The sequence below is a fragment of the Apus apus genome, chromosome 1 (genome assembly GCF_020740795.1).
Source record: "Apus apus isolate bApuApu2 chromosome 1, bApuApu2.pri.cur, whole genome shotgun sequence".
NCBI classification, from domain to species: Eukaryota; Metazoa; Chordata; class Aves; order Apodiformes; family Apodidae; genus Apus; species Apus apus.
In genome coordinates this window covers 61,184,932-61,206,615 of record NC_067282.1, presented here as the reverse complement: position 1 = coordinate 61,206,615, position 21,684 = coordinate 61,184,932, and the positions used below count along the sequence as shown (strand labels likewise).

General features: G+C 42.1%; 2 protein-coding genes across 3 annotated transcripts in view; one reads left to right on the top strand and one right to left on the bottom strand.

Moving 5' to 3' along the window:
* The window catches only part of GAS6 (growth arrest specific 6), a 64,381-nt gene extending 55,373 nt beyond the window's left edge, over nt 1–9,008 (top strand). The window contains exon 16 of the mRNA XM_051633314.1: nt 7,947–9,008. Within this exon, the coding sequence (XP_051489274.1) occupies nt 7,947–8,082 (136 nt within the window). The 3' untranslated portion in view covers nt 8,083–9,008. The remainder of the gene's footprint in view (nt 1–7,946) is intronic.
* Nucleotides 1–21,684, bottom strand: part of TMEM255B (transmembrane protein 255B) — a 72,220-nt gene that overhangs the window by 8,307 nt on the left and 42,229 nt on the right. The window contains exons 5-7 of one of the 2 annotated variants that reach the window (XM_051633336.1): nt 9,436–9,516; nt 5,461–5,546; nt 1,742–1,901 (exon numbers count right to left, since the gene is read on the bottom strand). In XM_051633336.1, coding sequence (XP_051489296.1) covers nt 1,742–1,901; nt 5,461–5,546; nt 9,436–9,516 — 327 coding nt within the window. The remainder of the gene's footprint in view (nt 1–1,741; nt 1,902–5,460; nt 5,547–9,435; nt 9,517–21,684) is intronic. The other variant, XM_051633344.1, reaches the window with a different exon arrangement.

The window sequence follows — 21,684 nt, the reverse complement described above, 5'->3', positions numbered from 1 at the left end:
GAAAGAAAACCTGCAACAACCAACACAGCACTTCTTTTCTGTCCAGGAAATGCGATGGGTTTGGAGGCACTGTTTTGCAGACTCTCCCCTTTCTAACATGTTTCAGCTGTCAGCATTCACCAGAGATAAACATGATGTTTTTTGTTTGACTAGTCAGCCTAGCCCTGTGTTTTCTGGAAGTCAACCTGGGAGCAACGCCCTGCCCTGTTTCTGCAGGCTTTGCAGCTCTCCCTGCAAAATGCCAGTGAGCATTTGTTTGGGAAGGTGACATCCTGAAAGAAAGAAAATTGTTCTCCCACGTATTTTGAAACAGGTTTTTTTTTTTCTTATTTCAGTCCCATGCCCCTTTCTTTCCCTCTTCTGCTTGATATTTTCTTGGTCCCCATGTTCCCCCAAGAGTTACTCCTTCTGTAATGAAAGCGAGCAGCATATTAGCAAACCAGCTCTGGTAAATCAGTCAAAAGGACCCTGAGGAAGCACAGTCAGGAGCAAGAAGCAGGCACTGCATTTTGGATTGATGCTTTATTAACACTTTCACAAGCATAGAATGGCTCCTATGCTAAGTTAATTGACACAAAATCATCTTTCCCTCAAGCTAGTGAGGGGATTTTTTTTTCTTTTTTTCTCCTGCAGAGGAGACATTAAACAGCTTATTCTGATCAGGCTTTTAGCTGGAGCCCAGACAGACTCACTCCAGCTGAGCTTGGGGGGGTGTGGGGGGGTAAGCTGCATGTCCACTGCTGCTGCTGCAATTTCCTTGCATGGCTTTGCACCACCCAGTCAGAGGACCCAGACCTTACATACCAGCAAGTGAACACACCAGGTGATGATGCCCACATTCCCATTCTCATGCAGCTGCTCTTCCCCTCGTTTCCCACTGTGGTTGTTTCTGCTCCCCTTCTGCCATTGCTCCTCTCACAGGGAGGGGATGAATCAAACGGGAAAGCTGCTTCCACTCCCTTTCATTGGGAAGCCACAACTCTTTACTGGCTGGCTGCAATTTGTTATCCGCTTCTAGCAAGAGTCCCTTCATAAAGGACAGCTCAGCTGCACATTTCTTCTTTGCTTAAGCTAGAGAGAGCTTAAGCAAACATTTTGCAACTCTTAACAAAGATAAATTTCAAGTAATTCATATTGTTCTGCTCTGCCATGTGATTTTAAGCACCCAGCACATGTTGTAGGTAGCCTGCACATGCTTGCTAAAGGGATGCTGGGTGGCCTGTTCTGGCCATGGTGGTGTGGCACAGTTAAAGGGTGGCATTCCTTAGTGAAACAAAAGAGGTTAATGTGATCCCAATACAACTGTTTCAATAAAAACTTGACTGGTACTTCAGAGGTAACCCCCATGCTTTGAAAAATAAATACCTAAGGTTCAATAGTCACACCTAGGACTAGAGTTCTACGTTAGATACAAACTAGCATCCTCAAACTGTGTGCTGGCCCACATGTGCAGTGTTGAATTAGAAGAGAAAAAAAGATGCCACTAAATGAATCACCAGCATCTGTTCGCACAGATGACTGTTTTTTTTCTCCATCCATGTATTTGACCAGGCTTGACCTACTTAGCTGTGAGCAGCTGGCAACGGCTTAGCATCAAGATACAACTCCAGACTCCCAGATCACAGAAGGAACATGTTTAAAGTGCCTCCATTGTACACTTACATTTCCTTGGCTTTAACCCATTTGAAAACACCAACAAGGACAGAAGTTCTCACATGAGGCAAAAGACTGTGAGCCTTACCATGTCTTTAAATGCCCCAAGAATGGCTGCTGTAATAATCCCCAGGAACAATCCGATGATGTTGAGGACTGTGGAGGACCACAGCAGCCTATACAGGTGAACCACGTCCTGACAGCTGCTCACGCCAAGAAATTCATAGTAGCTGGAGGACTGCTCTGAACTGAAAGGGAATGCAGACAACGTCACTGCACTGGGAATGGTTTTGCACATTATACAGAGCACCAGAGGATCGGAATCCCTCCTGCTTACTCTCCTCTTTGGCAAAGTACTCCATCCACGCTCCTACCAAACATTGCTCCCATGAATTGGAGAAAGCTCTACTGTAGATGAAAACTGGCTCTGCTAACACCAGCATTAAACATGTAGTCCAACTAATGCCAACCCTAGTTTGGCTGGTTGGTGGTTGTGCACCAGCAGGGACTCCAATTTTTTTTGCTCAGGGTCTCTGGACACAGGCATAGTCCTGCCAAATGGATGCTGCCCTTGTCATTTAGCTCCCAGCTAAAGCATGCTTAGCATTGCTTTTTATTTTTTTTCCCTAGCTCACCTGGAAATCTGCTGGCATCTCTGAAACTGGGGAAGGCAAGTTGCTTAAGCATTAATTTAACTGCAGGAAGTGAGACATTGCCAGCTGGCTACATTTGTTTATGATGTCTGCAGTTCCAAATTAACGGATGCAATGGGGCACAGTATAAAGTTGTGCCTTTACGATACGGATTGTACAGAAATCTTTCATTGTTCATATTTCTACACTGCACTGGTTATTGTAAATTGGGCATGTTGTGAAGTTAATCCTCACTGTCTTGCCAAAAGTCAGAATTACCCTAGTGCAAACTTTGAAACCACAGTTTCCTGCTGTTCTTTCCAGTACCTGCCTTACTGCTGGCCCCCTAATGAATGAGCTCCTAGAGCAACTATTTGAGTTGGAAAGGTTTTTTAAATGCCAAGTCTGTTTTTGCACTGTTAGGAAATTGCCATCAGATTATGGTGGAAACCAGAGGTAACCTGTTTACGCTCTCTTCTGTTCCTCCATCCCCAGTGCATGGGGCAGCAGTGGAGAGATAGTGGTTAAAGAAAGTTCTGCAGAGGAAGACAGGAGTCTGGAGAAACCCACCACATTTCTGAGAAGAACTGTGCCAAGCACAGTAATTCTTGGAAATGGTCAGTCATTTGTTGTGGGGCATGGCTCTGGCACTGTGGATCTGCTACTGTTCAGTCCATTTAGACCCATCAGAAGCCAGATGCTGGTTAACTAAGTAAACCTCTAGCTTCAGCTGCCATCAGGCTGAGGAAATCTGACTTGTGATCCTGCCTGCCTACTGGGCTATTGCATGGCTGACACTATTCCAAGTCACTTTGTGTGACTGTCTCCTCCTACTTCTCTCTAGCCATCCTTTGAACTGGAATTACCAAGTCTGTAGAGCAGCAAGACTGCTGTTCCACTCTGGATATGTCCATGCCAGTGCCATAAGATCTTGCTATTGACTGGGGATTGCTGACCATGGCAGAACACACACCTTTAATTATATCATTGAATACTGTCACAGCAGTGATCAGTCCCAGGTATTTCAGACAAACCCAATGTTTTAAAAAATGGCACTGAGGATCTCCATCTGGAGGGGTAAGTATTCCTGATTTCTCCTTCTTGTTACCGTATGCCTTAAGCAACAGAGTTTCAGTCACTTTATTTGGTAATTCTGAAGGCTTTCACCCCTTTAAGGCCCCTGTTCACTTCTGTTGAGCTGTTCAATTCAGTGTTACTGTGCAGCAGCTAGTTGCATGCCATGGAAGAAAGCATTCTCAGTGTAAACATGCTGCATTGCAACTATGGTGTTCCATCATTTGTCTATCACAGGAAAAGTACCAAAGTTGTGCATACTCTACCATTCCCATGTAATTTGTTTTGTGTACCTCCATTATATCCAGATTTAGCACTTCTTACAGAAGCAAAAGCCTCTAACATTCATGGGCAATTATAATCCATTCCATAGACCGGCACTCACTTCATGTCTCTTGTGCGCATGAGAAATACACATGCTTAGATGACTTCCCTCTAGGCCCAAATTTCACTTTTCTTCTCTAGTTGAGTCAGAATATGAGCAAGAGATACTCTTTTATGCAGAAGTGTGGTATAGAAGCCTCATTGTGCCAGCCTCATTCCCCTAAACCTAAAATATTAATGTCTGGCAGCATGCTAGCCAAGGCTTATGGAGGACTGGGGTTATTCGGGGCTCCTAGCACATGAAAAGGAGGCAAAACCAAAATAAAACAGGAGATGTAAGAAACAGGAAAGATAAGAAATACAAAGAGAAAGAAGAGTGACTATGGGTGAATTGTAGAGCGTTGCAGAGGTTGCATGAGACTGCATAGTAAGATGCTACTGAAGTGTGCAGAGGGTGGTGACTCAGGCAGAAGATCTGCTCTGGGAAATTCTCCCCACTATGTGGCAAGATATGATGCTGCTTGCAGTTGAAATGTCTGTGTGCCAGGTAGTCAGTCAGCTGTGCAAGTTCATTTCATCAGTGTTTCACATTATAACCTCTTGAACTTCACTGTTGCACCTTTTTTGCTTCTGTTAAATGGCTGTTAAATTCAGAGAGGTTGTGGAGTCTTCTTCTCTGGAGACATTCAGAACCTATCTGGATGTGTTCCTGTGTGATCTACTGCAGGTGATCCTGCTCTAGCAGGGGGTTTGGACTAGATGATCTTCAGAGGTCCCTTCCAACCCCGACCACTCTGTGACTGCAACTCTGTGGCTGCCTGGCAACCCTGCACTAACCTTCAGCTGATCTTTGTAAGCATATCCAGACATTTCCTATCTTCTGATATCTTATGCTTTTGGTAATAATGAAGTCAAATTGACAGCCTCAGTAAACATTCACAAGACTCTCTGTATTTATCCTATAGCAATTCAGCAAAATCCCATGCCTACAGATGCCTGCAAATAAAGAGCTCTGCATGTGCCTACAGCATGATCTCTGCTCATCATAGAATCATAGAATCATAGAATCCTAGGGGTTGGAAGGGACCTCGAAAGATCATCTAGTTCAACCCCCCTGCCAGAGCAGGATCACCTAGAGCACATCACACAGGAACGCATCCAGGCGGGTTTTGAATGTCTCCAGCGAAGGAGACTCCACAACCTCTCTGGGCAGCCTGTTCCAGTGCTCTGTCACTAGTGCTCATGGACACCTATGTTTCTATTAAATTTGTTTCCTCCAGCTTGATAGAAAAGAAAAAGGATTTGTTAAATCTAATGGGAAAATTGCTTTGCAAAATCAAAAGACTGCCCAGGAAGTGGCGAAATCACCATCCCTGGATGTATTGAAAAGTCATGTAGATATGGTGCTCGGGCACATGGTTTAGTGGTGAGCTTGGTGAAGCTTGATGATCTTAAAGGTCTTTTCCAACCTAAATGATTCTATAGTTCTATGATTCTAATCTTGACAGCGACTGAGTGGTTGATTTTGATCACACAGCTAAGAGCTTATTAACATATTTTTTAAAAACAATAAACTGAAATTATGTCAGCACTCATATGCAACCCCTGACCTCTCCTCTGCTGGCATCAGGACTTTAGTTGCAGTGGAACTGGACTGCTCAGCATACAAGCCCCTTGTGTTGCTTCTCTAGGCTTAAGGGCACCTTCCCTCTTATCATTTAAGAGAGACAACAACCAAGGATTTTTTGAAGGCCATGGACTGTATATGGGCACTTACTTCTCACAGTTGTACAGGTCACAGCAATAGCATGTGTTACTCTTGATTTTCAGCTGGCACTTGCTGTTTAAGTTGTAACATGTCACCTGTCAAAATAAGAAGAGACTGATTGTTATTCTCAGTGTTTCAGTGCTGTCTGAACCATCCTACTGACCACAAAGAAGCAGCTACTTCAGTGTCAGGTTCTATTCCCTGTTGTGCAGAAAGATCCTGAGATTCCAAAATCCATGACTGCATGGCTGAAGCTGAGCTCCCAGGAGCATCATTTGAGTCATCAGCCCCTGAGTCTCGTGGCGTTTGCACTATGGAGCCCAGAGCCCCCAGCCTGCCCAGGGCTGCCAGTATTCACACACTGTGCTGCACTGCCTGGTGCTGTTTTGCTGAGACTCAGAATCTGGAGCTGTGAGATGTGGATCCCTACAGCTGTGATGCAGGGACCATGGGTCTTGAGAGATATACCATAGCAAGCCACTGAAGTGGGTAAGAATACTACTCCATTATAGTGAGGAAATGGGCAAAGAAACCAATTTATCTCAATAGCTTCCAATATATGGGAGCTCTCTCCTTCAGCACCCTCCTGAAGAAGGAAATAATTAGGAAGAACAACAAGAAGAACAATCTCCAAACCCACAAGCAAAACTGCTCAGAAATTATCCAATCACTCCAGCAAATAAGTACCATTTACTGCAGACTCATGAATAAAACACTGAAAAGGTCTATTTGTGTGAGCAGGAATTGCAGGCACGGACAGATGTTAGAACAATAAAGGTAGGCACGTGTAAGCCACTCTCCATCCAGATAATAAATCATTTTAATGACTCCTTAAGTGTAATAAGCATTAATCACTTCTACTTGGCATTATAGACCAACTGAAATATTTTAATGTAAGGCTTGTTTTTCCTGAGATTTTTAGATAATTGACTTTGAAATCCTGGAGAACTGTCAGGCTCTAAAAGCTAGCAGGTTAGAAAATACGTTCTTTCTATAGCTTTTATTTTGATAGAAAAAATGTACTGCAACCACCGAGAAGTATTTTGTTTTCAAAATGCAAATGAAATGTATTATTGAATGGGAAATTCCTCATAATAAGAAAGTAGAAGGAGCATACCTAGGAATATATGCCTGCTTTTGAAAATCTTCTGTCAGACAGTTCTACTTAGCCATGGATGCGCTAGTCTGCGGAACTGTGGAACAGTCTTCACAGAAGATGTTAAACCAGATGTTTCTCAGGTCCTGAGTTCTGGACCTGTGCATTGTTTTCAGTGTGAAAACTGCCACTGTTGATGAGTCTGTACTCCCCATCTGGTTGCTCCCAGCAAAAAGGAAAGTCTTAAACACACAGACTCAGCACCAGAGAAAGTTAATCTTGCAGCTCGTGTCACATATGCCACACTTGTCCTTAGCAGGATTTGCTTGAGCAGTGGAAGTTGGGTGACAAAGCTAAAGTTAAAGCTAAAATGACACGTTGGGGTTGCTTTGCTGCCCTGGACAGGGCTGTACCTGTGGTTAGTGCTTCATAGAAATCAGCTCTTCTAACCCCAAATGCAAGTTAGGTTATAAAAGAACGGCCTCAGTCTAGGTTGCAATCTGGAAATGGAGCTCACAGCTTGATACAAACACATCTGACTTGTCACAGGAATACCTCACCCTGAGATAGGACCTCATTTCATTAACCTTGTTCTGTTGTGTTTGAACTCACTGGAATTTCACATAAGGGCTTTGTTGGCCTGAAGTCACATTCAGCTGCAGCTGCCCTCAGCCTGAGCTGCAATTTACTCCAGAAGAAAAGTGCGCTACTCTCAACAACTGCATCAACTTAATCAAGATCCAGCTCAGCAGTGCCTGAAACATCACACCTGGCTTCTCAAAGCAGTTTGAAAACTGATCCTGGAGCAGATCGTACCAATGCATCTGCTAGCACAGCCATTTGGTTGGGATGTTCTGGTGCTTTTTGCACTGAGTGGAACTTAAAACTTTGGCTTTGACCCCCTGTATGCAGACAAAATGGCCTAGTACCTGCCTTGCTAAAATACCCTTTTCCCATGACACAGGCATGATTGGGATTGGAGGGCTTTCTAAGATAGAGTGAGCTACTAAAAAGGTAATTTGTTCTGATGCATGGCTTTGGGGACCTCTTCTGATAGGAAATAAAAGTATTTTTCCCCCCTCCAACCATCAATAAGGCCAGTTTGCCCCTTTTTACTGTAGAAGGCTAGAAGTACAAAAGATGGAGATCAGCAAGATCTTAAACATGTTTGGCCAAGGGAGTTATTGTACTTTTCTTATCACTGCATTTTTAGAACATGCAGAGAGAAAGACATTCCTTTTTAGGAGAACAGTGAATAAACCAAAAGAAACAAATTCCTGTGCGGTGTGAGGAAGGATGGTGGAAACAGGCCACTTGTGGGTATTCTGCATGTCAAGACCTATTACTTCATTTCAGTGACCAAACATTTATCTTTTTCATGCTCTGGCTGTTTATGCAGGTCTATCCCCTCAGCACCAATTGAAGAGATGTTCTCACCTCATGGTAATTGCAAGAAAAAAAATCATTTCTGCTTTGGACAAAGAGAAGAACTGAAGCAGGCCAACTACATGAGCTGGAGACAACTCACAGGCTAGAAATGGCAATTAGAAGGAAACTTGCACTCAGTAAACAATCTGCCTTCCTAGTTAGGTGTTTGTCTGGCATGCAAAGCATGTCCCCTGCTCACTAGCTGGCTATCTTCAGAAAAGCAAAAGCCAAGATCAGATGCCACAGATCACTGATTTTGTACATGTTAACTCTAGATCAGTGGACAACCAGTCAAGAATGTTATTCCAAACTAACTACACTTTTGAAAGATACAGGAGTTTTGCCAGAAAAGAGCAAGGAGCTCTGGGTGGTCCAACTTAAGACATTCCCAAAATCTGCAGAGTTGCTGAAACCTGTCTAGCCAAAAGCCCAAGGCTGGGGTCACCTGCAGGGAACTGTGGTCAGTGTGTTGCCGGGTACATGCTTATTACAGGAATCAGAAGCATTTCTCAGGCCATGTCTGTGTCTGAGTTGTGCATGCACAGTTTAGAAGAGGATTAAGTAAAACTTAGAGGAAAGGGTGTTGCTACAGATAGTACATTGGTCTGGGTAGGTCTCTAGGCAAGGAGGTCAACGAAATATTTTTGTCATACTTTTTCTGGAATCAACAACGGGGTGCCCTAGCAGCAAAGTTTAAGGAGTATTAGCAGCTTAACCTGGAAATATACTTTGTTAAGCTGCCTGGAATTATTAACAGTAATCAGTCCCCATACACCTTTTCTTAGCCATGGGAGGAATGGTGATGAAGGGCATCTGGATTCTTGTAAGTAATACTGCTGTTTAGCTGTTCTCAGTCCTGTTCTGCTTGGTTTTCTTTGCACTCCCACCAATTTACCACAATAATACATTGAAAAATAGGAAAAGAAACCAAATCTGGACTTCTCAGGAGGTTAGCCATTTGGGTATGGGTATTTTTCCAACCATGTTAATATCACTGAGATTATAAAATAAGCTGAATTCAAACCACTGATGTTCTTGGCCTGTGCTGAATAAATACAGAGAAGATTTGAAGTCTTCTGGACAATGCAAATGGATTAATTTAAATATTTCCTATTCCACTTGAAATCTACAGAAAACCCCTTAGGGAAAGATGCCAATGTGCCAAATAAATTCCAGACAGCTATTATACAGAATAGATGGAGTAGGAATCATATCATTCCAGTCCCAGAGTAATGTACTGGAGAGAAACATTGGTGATGACTCAAAACCACACTGATTGTAATGATTCGCAATCATCAGAGGCTTGGACAAGCAGGGAGTCACTTGTGAGAGAAAAATCAGTTGGGTTTCTATCATCCCACGACCTACATGCACAGACATGCTCACAAACACCTGCCTCCCATCTCCCCAGCCCCTCAAAGCACAGGAGAAAAAAAATGCAATGAGGTGAGTTTGTTTACCTCTGTCTGATAGGCATCATACAGGAATCCTATTCCACTTGAATAAAACTGGCACCTTTTGTTATACAAAGGTCTGGGCTCCTGTAAAGAGAAAAACAGCCAACAAAGTACTCGATCTGGAGGAAGTGTGAAGGTACCATGTCTCATGTCCCCATGCCAGGTGCTTAGTGCTCTGTGGAGCTAAAGCCAATGAAGACACGTGGTAAATGGCTGACACAACCCCATGTTGGCTTTCCTTCCAGAATGGCTCTCCTCAGGGTTACATTTTCCTTCCTCACTCTGACACTAAGCAAAGTGAGCATCATTTATTTTTCTCTGTACCAGTCCCCTCTCTTAAGAAGACATAACCTCTGGCATTTAACCACTCCCTGGCTTCATGTAAAATAGTACTGCTCTAGGAGAATGGTCCAGTCACTCTTTTTCCTGGTACAGTTTCTTACCTAGCACAAGTAATTGCTTTCTTATTTGTTTTCAGGATACAGGACTTTCTTTTTAAAGGATTTCAACAATCACAGAATCATAGAATTGTCAGAGTTGGAAGGGACCTCTAGAGATCATCTAGTCCAACTTCCACACTAAAGCAGGATCCCCTAGAGCACATTATTCAAGACTGAATCCAGGCGGGTCTTGAATGTCTTCAGAGAAGGAGACTCCACAACTCCTCTGGGCAGGCTGTTCCATGACAATATCCATAGTGAAAACAAAGTAAAATAGCTAATACTTTAAGCATTTCACTTCGTATACACACTTCGAACTCCAAAAGAAAAACAAAGAAACAAGAAATGAAGGCATAAAGGGGAAGTAATCTGCACTGTTTTCTTTATTTTCAATTTATGCTCATTGCAAAAGATGCATTCACTGCTCATCTTTCATATTTTGCTTGTAACAGTTCCCACAAGCTGACATAAGGGAAGAACTCAACAAAATAGCCTTGGCCAGATGGAAGATGTGTGTTTCTGAACTTGGCAAACGGCCACTTTGAAGGCCAGAGGGTGCATACCTCAGCCAGTTTCAGGACTAGACCATATTTGCCTAGGGAGGATTTGACAGCTGAAGAGTCCTTTGTGATCAGATGTCTATCCCAAAGCAAAGTGTGGGAATGACTTCTGCTGGCAAACCCACCTCTTTTTCAACTTCTGGTCCCGATCCATGCCTTCAAAAGCCCTAAAGTGCTCCCCAGCACCCCTGTCAGACCACTTTTAAGAGAGAAGATGGACACCCACTATGTGCCATCACCTCTTCCCATGCTAACTTACAAGCAAAGAACTACTTAAGTCGTTACTAGAAATCTGTGCTGATTAACTTTCACTGCATTTTAAAGCTTTATGACCCATCCAGGAATAACCCAGGAATTGCAGAAAGATCTGCACCACTTAGAACCACTTCTGAGTATTCTATGTTTGCTTTATAATGAAGTGTGAACTGCATAAATCTGCCGACTCAAAATGCATAATTAGTTAAAATGCAGAGCTTGGCAGGAATGCATACAGGTCAAGGAGTAAAGCTCATCCATCAGCTTGTTTGCCTTTCTGATTACTCTGGCAAGCCTGAGGAAGTTTGGACACCAGCTCCCAGGGGTTATGGGAAGCTTAGCTTCCTGCATTCAAAAATATTTATTTATATTACGCAAGTGTAAAAAAAAAATTCTTCAGTAACTCTTTTTCTTTAGAGGAAAAGCAAATACCATACAAACAGCAGGTCATATCTTGAACTAGGACAACATTCTTCCATAGGCCTTGGAAAGCAGTGATTTCCAAGAACAGGTCTGGTTGGGAGGATTAATAGGACTGCTAGCATCAGCCAAAGCCTGTACTGCCCTTCTTTTGTAGATCCTTGTACTCCAACCCTCACTCCATCTGTTGCATGGGGATGAAATGAGAGAGAAGGGGAGTGAGCAGTAGAAAAGCTTTTTGTTGGTTTGTTTTGGGTTTTTTGGTTGTGTTTTTTGGTTGGTTGGGGTTTTTTCTTTGTTTGTTTTTTCTTTCTTTGCTTGTTTGTTTGTTTTTTCTTGCCATGAGGAGCAAAAACTTCTGTCCATCCATTATTCTCAACAACAAAAAGCTTCAGTTTGATCCTGGAAGATTCTGGAAGGGTGTGATGGTCAAGTGCATGGAGCCCAAGTAGTTTTTCTCAGTCCTGCTGGTGAGGAGAAATGGCTTGAGAAGCCTTGCCCCTGATAATGAGATGGTGGAGTTCAGAATCTAGAGAGAAGGGAGCAGGGAAAAAAGCAGGATCTCAGCCTTGGACTTCAGGAAAGCAGACTATGGTTTATTCAGAGATCTGCTTGGAAGAATTTCATGCAATACAGTCCTGGAAAGCAGTGAGGTCCAGAAGAGCTGGTTGATAGTCAAGGACGACCTCCTCCAAACTTTAGAACAGTTAATTCCAACCAGCAGGAAATCAGGCAAAGGCAGCAAGAGGCCTGCATGGATTAACAAGGAATTTCTGATAAAACTCAGACAAAAAAAGGAAGTATACAAGAAGAACAATCATGGGCAGTCACCAGGGAGGAAAACAGAGAAATTATATGAGCATGCAGGGGTGGGGCTAGGAAAGCCAAAGCCCACCTGGAATTCATTCCAGTGAGGGCTGTGATGGGCAACAAGAAGGGCAACTACAGGTGTATTAGCAGCAAAAGAGAGATTAGCAAAAATATAGGCACATTACTGAATGAGGCAGGCAACCTGGTGACAAAAGACATGGTAAAGGCCAAGATACTTCATGCCTGCTTTGCCTTGTTCTTCAACGGAGACCAGTTTGAAAACATGGGGCAAGAAAGACTAACCCTTGCTGGAGAAGGATCAGGTTAGGGAACATTTAAACAGACCAGAGATACACAAGTCCATGGGACAAGTCTGTGGGATGCACCCATGAGTACTGAGGAGGCTCAGTGATGTTGATGCAAAGCCACTCTCAGTTGTCTTTGAAATATCAGTGTCCAGGGGAGATCTCTGAGGACCTGAAGAAAGCAAGTGTGACTCCCATCTTCAAGAATGGCAAAAAAGAGAATCCAAAGTATGATACCCTGGTGGGAAAGCAATGAAGCAAATAATCTTGGAAGCCATTTCCAAACATTTGAAGGACAGGAAGGTAACTGGGAGTAGTCAACATGGATTTACAAAGGGGGAACTGTGTCTGCCCAACCTGTTAGCCTTCTACAAGGATGTGACTGGATTGGTGGCTGAGTGGAGCTTCTCACTCATCTGCTTCTGGGTGTTGTTTATCTTCACTTCAGAAAGGCCATTGGCAGTCTCTCATAATATTCTCACAGACAAGCTGATGAAGTACAGGCTAAATTAATGGGCATTGAGATGGACTGCAACCCGGCAGAACTGCTGGGGTCATGGTGTTGTGATCAGTGACAGGAAGTCCAGCTGGAGGCCACTCAATAGTGGTCCCTCCCAGGGGTCAATACTAGGGACAATATTGTGTAACATCGTAATTACTGAACTGCACGATGGGTAGAGTGCACCTTATCTGCATTGGGAAGAGCATCACCAGCAGGTCCAGGGAGCTAATCCTTCCTCTCTGCTCAGCACTGATGAGACGTATCTGGAGTGTTGGGTCTGGTGATGGGCTCCCCAGTATGAAAGAGACATGGACACACTACAGGGAGTGCAGAAAAGGACCCTGAAGATAATTAACAGACTGCAGGATCTGTCATAAGAGAAGCAGCTGAAAGAGCTGGGACTGTTCAGACTAGGTAAGAGAAGGCTCTGGTGTACCTTACCAGTGTGTATCAATACCTGACGGGGTAAATAAAACAAATAAAATGGAGCTAGACTGTTCTCAGTGGTGCCAGGGAAAAGGACAAGAAGCAAGAGGCACAAACTGAAATGCAGGAAATTCAGTTCAAACATAAGAAGAAACTTTTTTACTCTATGGGTCATCACCCATCACCAATCACACTGGAACAGGTTTCCCCAAAGTGATTGTGGAGTCTCCATCCTTGGAGATATCCAAAGCCCAGCTGGACACAGTTTTGAGCAACCTGCTCTAGCTGAGACTGCTCTCAGTAGAGGGGGTTGAATTAATATTCTCCAAAGGTGCTACCCAGCCTCAGCAGCTCTGTGATTTTGTGAGAAGGATCAGAGCTTACCTCAGGAGGTAGGCACACTAACAAGTTATCTCAACATATCACAGGTTGTGAATTTAGCAAATACACCTTAGCACCTGGAGACAGATCCTACCTGACCTTACCTTCTGGGCATGCATGCCCTTACTACAGGTTGCTGATGAGTGACACCAGCACATCACACTATGAGGCTGTCTGACCCTCAATGCTAAGATCCTCCTCTCAAACACCTCTCTATCTTGTTAAAGGCAGTGAGAGAGCAGTCTAATCTGCTTCCATCAAGTAGAGAAAGACCCTTACCTTGGCCCTGACCTCTTGGCTTACACAGCTTTCCTACCCTTTACTCCTCCTTCCCCTTAAAATTTTAAGACATTGGGCCTTTTATTGGTTCAGTCTCCGAGGGAGAAGACAAACTTGCTTTTTATCCAAGTGTGCTTGCAATTGGAAGCAGCACTGTTCCCTGGGGAGAGAGGTGATGGATAAATCCATACCAGCTATTATCGCTTCATGTTGCTGTGCAGCAAAAAGGTCAGAGCCGGGACATGGAAGTGACCACTGGGAATACAGTAAATACATTTGCATGCACAGTCATGGCAAGTGATGCATGCAGCTAATTTTGAAAAGCAGGTCTGCTGCACTAGTAAAGCCAGCTGTCTGCATTCAATATGTTCTTCAAAATCCATTTGTACGTGCAATCGATCTGGCAACCACTAATCAAATAAGCAAGTGATGCTCAAGCATATAAAAATCCCAAAGATCAAATAACATTGACTTTATCCAGACTTCCACAAGACTCAACACCTAAAGCACACAGCTCTGAAGTAGAGGGACACTGGGGATGTTGAAGGGTTGCATTTGTAGAAGCTCCCATTTGAATTAGATTTGCATGCCACCAGAGGTGCTGTGGTCTGTCTGCTAAGGCATTTATGTGAATAAGACACCACACAGACACCAAAACGTGTTTGAAGTTATCCAGCAGCATGTCACACCATATTAGCACCCATGGAATTTTATAGACCTCACTAATAAAAAAGGCAAAGGAGACATACTTCAAAGCTAGAAAAGCATTCCTGGCAGACTGCTCATAAAATACTTTATATTTTAGTATTTCTGGCTGCAGACTATGGATTAATATAGGATACCTACCAGTCCTTGATTCTACTTGATTCTACTGCTCATAGCAATACTGGTAGAGACAGAGCTACTTTTACATGCTCCATATGTAAGTATAAATATATATATAATCTATTAAAAGTTGCTTTAAAGTATATAACAACAATATTCTGTTTAACTAATTTGATATCCTTTGATACCAGGAACTTCCTCAACTACTGTTATTGGAACAGAGCTATGCATTACCTCCTACTAATGTAAAATATTCCTATCTTAATACATAAGAAATAAAGCTTTCCTCTGCTTCTTTTAGTAAGTCTCTTTAACTGGAAATAGGCCGGTAGGAAAGATCTCTTGGTTTGAGCTCTGCTGATATATGCAGAGGACAACCAACTAGTAAGCTGGCAAAAAGAGGAAGAATTCTGTATAAAACTGTAGTTGCATGCTCGAGTTTATTTATTGATGTAAAGGAAAATGGAAGGGATTTATTCAGTTCTTCTGAGCACTGGAAATGTTTATTTCTTTGCTAATTACGTATGAGTGTGTTTGTGTATAATGGGTAGATGCAGTCAGATCAACATCAGTCTAAGTTTAGGAAATTTTCAGAGGTGTTGAAAAAAAATCTGGACACTCAGTAATTCCCTTGAACTTCAGGCAAATCAGAACTGCTCAGCCTTGAACCCTACAGAGCAAACTGTAGCTCCCCCTGTTCTTGCACAGTTTTTATTTCAATATTTTTCTTGTATTAGAACCTGGGAGTGATGAACAGATGGCTGAGAGAGAAGGCTTCATGCCAAAGAAGAGAAGAATTGGTCCAAATAGAGTTTTGGTTTAGTTACTTGCTTACTTTTAAGAGCATACAATAAAATACCCTCTTTGATGGTGGGAGCACTGCAATACATTATTAGTGTGAAAGTATTCTTTGAAGAGTATCTTTGGTGGATTTGATACAATGTCTGTGGGGAGGAGGTTGTATGGCTATTAACTGAGGGATGGAAAGTAGATTTTTCTATTCCAATTTTTTTTCCTTGGAGAACACATATATTTTGGATAATATAGGGAAAATTCCATCTCCCTTAGGTACAAGTCTGCTTTCTGAAAACTAAGATATAGCATAAACTGTATAGACTGAAATTTATGCCATACTTTGAAGACAAAAAACATGGCTAATAACTTATTGAAATAATTACATAGTGAGAGCTATTTTTTTCTAATTACAGTATTTATTTAGCCTTAGCTTCCATGACTGCATTGATAGAAGCATAGATTAATCAGTGCCAGGGACTGTTCCCAGGCCTGAAATTTGATCACCTAGTCCATTAAATTGTTAGAACTGTGCCTGTGATGGCTTTGGCCTGGGCAAACTATCACTCTTCCAAAATAATTTCTGGGCACAGTTTGGAAATTAGCATGGGCCAAGAACCATTCCCAGTAAGTAATTTGGACATTGCCATGCAGCCTGTGACACTAAGAAACTTGAAGAGTAAGGATGTGGGCTTCACCATGCCAGTTGACCTGACGACCACAGAACAGTCCTGGACATATGTAAAAGACAAATATAGATAAAATTGAGGAGTGCAAAACCAGACTAATGTTTTTGGTGGCTCATTAACTTGAAGTTTCTCATTTTCTGCTTTCTTCCTACACATTTTTGCAGGTCCTTTTCTTCTACAGTATAGCTAGCAATGAATAGGAGAGGGAGTTGCCAAGATTTTTCAGATTTAATCCTAAAAGCAAACCAAAACATAACCTTTCAGTGCCAGCTCAGCCTTGTGCCAACAGCTGGGTGTTCTGGAGATTATCACTTCCTTCAAGACTGGGAGTGCTAACTCTCTGCTAACTTTGTGAAAGCAGGAATGCAAATACGAGCAAACAGATGTTATTAGCACCTAGCTTTTATGCTTTTATGAAGGCACCACACTCACTACCTGAGAGCACGTGGCACATGGCAGTATACAGACCCAAGAGCTTTCAGACCAAAGACAGAAGAATTTCATGAAAGAAGGTGCCAACAGAGGAGCAGTCTGGGAAAGCAGGCAGACTGGATCACTGTCTGGGACCTGAGCTAAAGCGGATTGTATTCCCTGCCTCCCCCAAAAAAAAGCAATAACAAGAGGAAATGCTACAGATCTTTTCATTCCTGAGCAAGAGCTGTTTCTCAGTCTTTTTCAGGAACATTGGCAACAAGGTGGGTATTTCCTGATGAAGGCCACTGCTCAAAGGAGAGATCAATGCAAACATCTTTGTGCTTTCACTCATTAACAACAACAACAATTGTTCGTTTTTAAAATGTTATGATCAGCTTCCATATTGGCGTTGGCAAAATGGGTATTAAAGAACATCTGAGTCTAAGGTACAGGTCAGCATCCTCAATACGGTGGGAAGAAAGTATCAGCTTTAAGGAACAAATCATCTTATACTTCTGTTTGCTCCCCTGCCTTGCAACCCCCACATAAAGCACATGATTATACCTTCTGGAATGACAAACAACGGTGAGACTTTTTGACAGCTGTTCTGGGCTTTTACTCTATGGCAGCTAAACATGCTCTTCAGTTCTCAGTTTGCAAATTCTGAGGCAGAAGAGACTTTCAGAAAACAATTGATCTTGAGTAATTTCACTATTTTAAGAGAAGAACAGAAACAATAATAACCCCCTCTGAACTCCAGATTTCCAAATATTGAATCCACATCAACTGATGGAATAGAAAATAAATTAATTACAATAACTATTTTAAACTGGCTAGTTTCTTGCAGACCTGTGTCTTCTCTTGTGCTTGATAAATAATCTTTAACCTCCTGGTAGACCAGCAGCACACCTTATGCATAATTCATGAAACATTACATTTTTGTACACACAGTTTATAAACAGTTACTAAATACTACTCCTCATATGCCTCATTGAAATTTATTTCTATAAATAATGGTGTTATTTTCATAACCTTTGCATTTCAGAGAGCAGCTGGGAAGAGAGGGGTCATGCCCAACTGTGAGAACTTCTGGGCCACGAGAGAGCATGGAAAAGGTGCCTCGTTGGACAGGCCAGTGTCCTGGGACTGTCCAACCCTTCATGGGGATCATTTGGCTTCTTTTCTCTGCCTTCAACGTCAGGGACTGCTCCTATGGGAATGCCAGGCATCAGCCCCTGGCCTTTGCTGCACTGAATTGAGCAGATGTGCTTTTTCAGTCAGTACCAGCAATGCTGAAGGGGCTGGTAGTTGAACCAACCACTGCATCTCCATCTCCTTCATTCACTAGGAAACGCAAAACACATAATAAATTTGCTGTAAGCATGTGGCTGGCATCAATCTGGAATGTTGTGGTTGCTACAAAACTCCAGGTTTTAAAAAACTATGACCCTGAAGGGAAGTCCAGATGCTAGAAAATAAAGTCCTGAACACTGTGGAGAGATGCCTGAAAGACAGGAATTGTAAAAAATAAAAATAAAAACCCCACATTTTATTCAACATTAAGGAAGTTGGGAAAGTACAGTTATGGGAAGAAAATTAACTCTGCTTGTGGACTTGACAGTGTTAAGTTTGTGGCTGGACTCAATGTTCTTAAAGATGTTCTCTAACCGAAATGACTCTGTGATTCTATGATAATTCCTACTTTACTCACATTTTGAATGTGCACCAAGAGAGTGTTTTCTAGAGTTTGTTTCCTGCTCTTTCTTCTGTGTTTTGTCCTCTTGAGAGCATCACCTTTACTAACAAAATAGAAAGTCCTGGGCTGTAGGGAAGTGCATAGTGCTGGGATTTGGAAGGGTGAGATAAAAAAAAAAAAAGAGCAAGCCATTTCTGGACTCCCACAGTGCAGCAGCCTAGCCCTTAGGTTATGCTACAGCCCCAGGCTGCCATGGACTGGATGCTCAGGAACAGAGTGTTTTCAAATTTTTTACCATTTAAAAAAAAAATGTAGCTGATAATTAGCGAACTATAATAAGAAACTGTAAGTCCTGGGATTAGATTTTCATATGCTCTTTTGACCTAAGCTGCAGTCTTGGCTACTGTGTGTTGATTCAGTTTCTATGTGCATTTCATCCACCTTATAAGTCAAGTGCTCCTAAACGTACAGTTGAACAAACTTTTCAAAGTGACGTAGAGTGAGACATACTCCTTGTCATACTCCTTTTGTAACTACAACACATCAGTGATCCCCTGGTGCAAATAATATATTCCCAATTGTGTTTAAGTACTTCGAAGGCACTCACAACAGCACTTGTTTACATGCTTCAGGTGAGGTCATGCCATGAGAGCGATGCTGAGAGTCTCACTCCAGACTGCAGTCAGCACTTATCCTTTCTTGTGCTTCTCCATTTGCCCTGCATGAATTGAACTTAAGAGCTAATCTTCCAGAAATGTTGGGCTCCAGCCTACGGACCCTGCCCATCTCGTCTGCTACGCTGAAATAACCAACTCCAGTGCTGAAAATAGGAAAAGCAGCTGGTGTGGCTTAAACACTTCTTTACTCTCACAAACCACATTTACTTAACAGTGTGCCTTCCAGGGGCTCTTTTTAAGATTTCTGTTCAATTTGAAAGACTAGATGGTACAGAATCCTCCTAATGCTTGAGAGCAGTAGATATTCATTCCAGCTCTTTCAAACCATCAAGTACTTGCAATACCTGAATAGTGTAATGGCTGTAAAACATACGTACATGGATCTGTCTCACTTTGCATTTCCTCATTTATTTTTCTTTTATTTAAGATATTTTGTAGTGGTAGTCTCAGTCTCACCCTCCTTTGCTTGGAGCAGATTTATGGCTGGTAGTACTGCTGCAATCAAATGAAAAGCCTCCAGATGATTGACCTGCCACGTTGCTAGATGATGTGCACAGGTAGGTCTGTCCTCGGATGGGTATAGTTCTATGAGGAGAGGTTAAATCCTCTTCAGATAGGTTTATTTTTTCCTTTGAATGACTTTTGGCCATGCTCTGCCTGGCACAAAGGTGGATGCACAGGTCCATCAGCCTTCACCAGCATACACAGCGTAGTAGAAAAGAAGAACTGACTTCCTTGTACATCCCCAAGGAGGTCCAGCAGCCCTGGTGCCTTTAGCTGATGCAGGTGTGGGTGGTGGCAGGAAGGAAAGAGGTGTGTGCAGAGCTGTGTAATGATACCATGCCTGTCTGCCCAGGGCTGCTGTGCTGCAAACCAGCTGCTGCTGAGGCAGTTGCTCTGGCTGTGCCAGGGAGCTGGGATCACACAAGGCTCGAGTGAGGAAACCAACTCCTGCCTTAAAACCCCAGACCTCTGGCAAATGCAAGCCTGGCTACTAGAATATGGCTGCTTTTCTCAGTGTAGTTTTGCTAGCTAATGTCTCTTGGGATGAGGCTGTAGACCTTCCCATGATACCTTCAACTGCTTTTTTTTTAAACGTAGTTAAAAACTTAGATATACCATTGGCTTTTACACAAGTTTCTAATGATGCAATTAGCTGATATTATTCAAGGCTGTAATTTTAGTTATTGCTTGATGCAGTTAGAAATTTAATTGCTTATTATAGTTGATTACTTGCATTGATTATATTACCTTGATTATGGAGTTTGTTACATGAACTGATTGCTCTGTCTTGATTATAATGATGTTGTGCCAGGTGAGTAATTAACTTTTCCACAAGAATGCATTAACTGTTTTTTCTGTTTCTGGTAATGTAACTCAAAGAAATTAAAACTAACCCATGTAAGAAATAAGTAAATGTCTAAATATACTACTGCAAGATGTGTCATTTTGCAAGACACCTTTAGACATCTAAAATACTGAATATCCTGCTGACTAAAATGTAGGGGGCTTACATTTATACTGCTGTTTTGGATTTATTTTACATTAGAGAGAAAGAAAAGAGGCTGCATTAAATTATTCTAGTTGAGCAATATATATATGTAGTATCTACATATACAGATGAAATGCTGGAGGCTTAACTAATGTTGCAGTGTTGATTTTAATTTTCAGGGCATGGCATATCACCACTGACAGGGGCCCTTAAATATTATCATCTAAGCAATGTAACAACAATTTTGTGTACAAAAATTTGGTGTTAGGTATTGAACAGAAAACCCACAGAAAGTAGGTGTTTATGCTCAGCAATTTGCCATCAAAGCTCCCTATCATCCCTGTAAATGAAAGACCTATGGAACAGTAGAGGCCAGGCTGACAAGGCTTGTCCAAATGAAAGTGACTGCAAGACTAGACCCTGAAATATAAGAGTAAAAAGGCCATGAGAGAAGCCCAGGAGGAATGGAAAGACATTAATTATAAAATTAAGATGGTAAACAATTAGTGAAATGATTCATGCATTCATTGCTCAGGTACAAAAAGCTTTTCCCCATCTCCACTGGCTTGTCATTTTGAAGCTCACATGTGTGTCAGATCAGTGATGTTCAAATAGATGGTGTTCAGTCCTCCAGATATGCTGCTGGCTGGGGCTGTGGAGAGAACTCCACTGGGGCATACACACAAGGAAATTCTAGGCAGGTTCAGTTAAAAAAAAAAAAAAAAAGTTAACTATGGTATCTTAGAAACTTATTTTTTCAAACTTGGAATTTCTCATCAAAGACTGAATAAATATGGTACAAGTGTGAACTTCCATAATCTACTCTGGTGCAACACATATTTGAATAAGCCCTTATCAGAGCCATAATAATCATCAATCAAAACCTTTTTGAATACCTGGAAACATTTTTTTATGGACTCTATTTGCAACTGAATAATCACTCACCCACAGAGAGAGAAAGTCCTGATACTTGATATTATTATTCATACTAATCATGGTTTCTTCTTAAGGGTGAAACAAATGAAGCCTCTGGCTTTTTGAAAACTGCAAATGCAGCATTCTTAAAATCGCCTCAATTTTAACTCTAGCAGAATTCAAGGACTTTTACATGCTTTGCATGTAGATCCATGTCAGTAAACAGTACCTTCTAACCTTTTTTTGTGCTTCACTAGTATGTGCACAGGGCAACTGAAAGCCCTGTTTTTCCTTTGACAAATGATGGAAAAAAATGCCAGGTATTTTTGCTGTAGTTTGAAGCCTGCAGGTGGTCACTCCCACTCCCCTCTAGG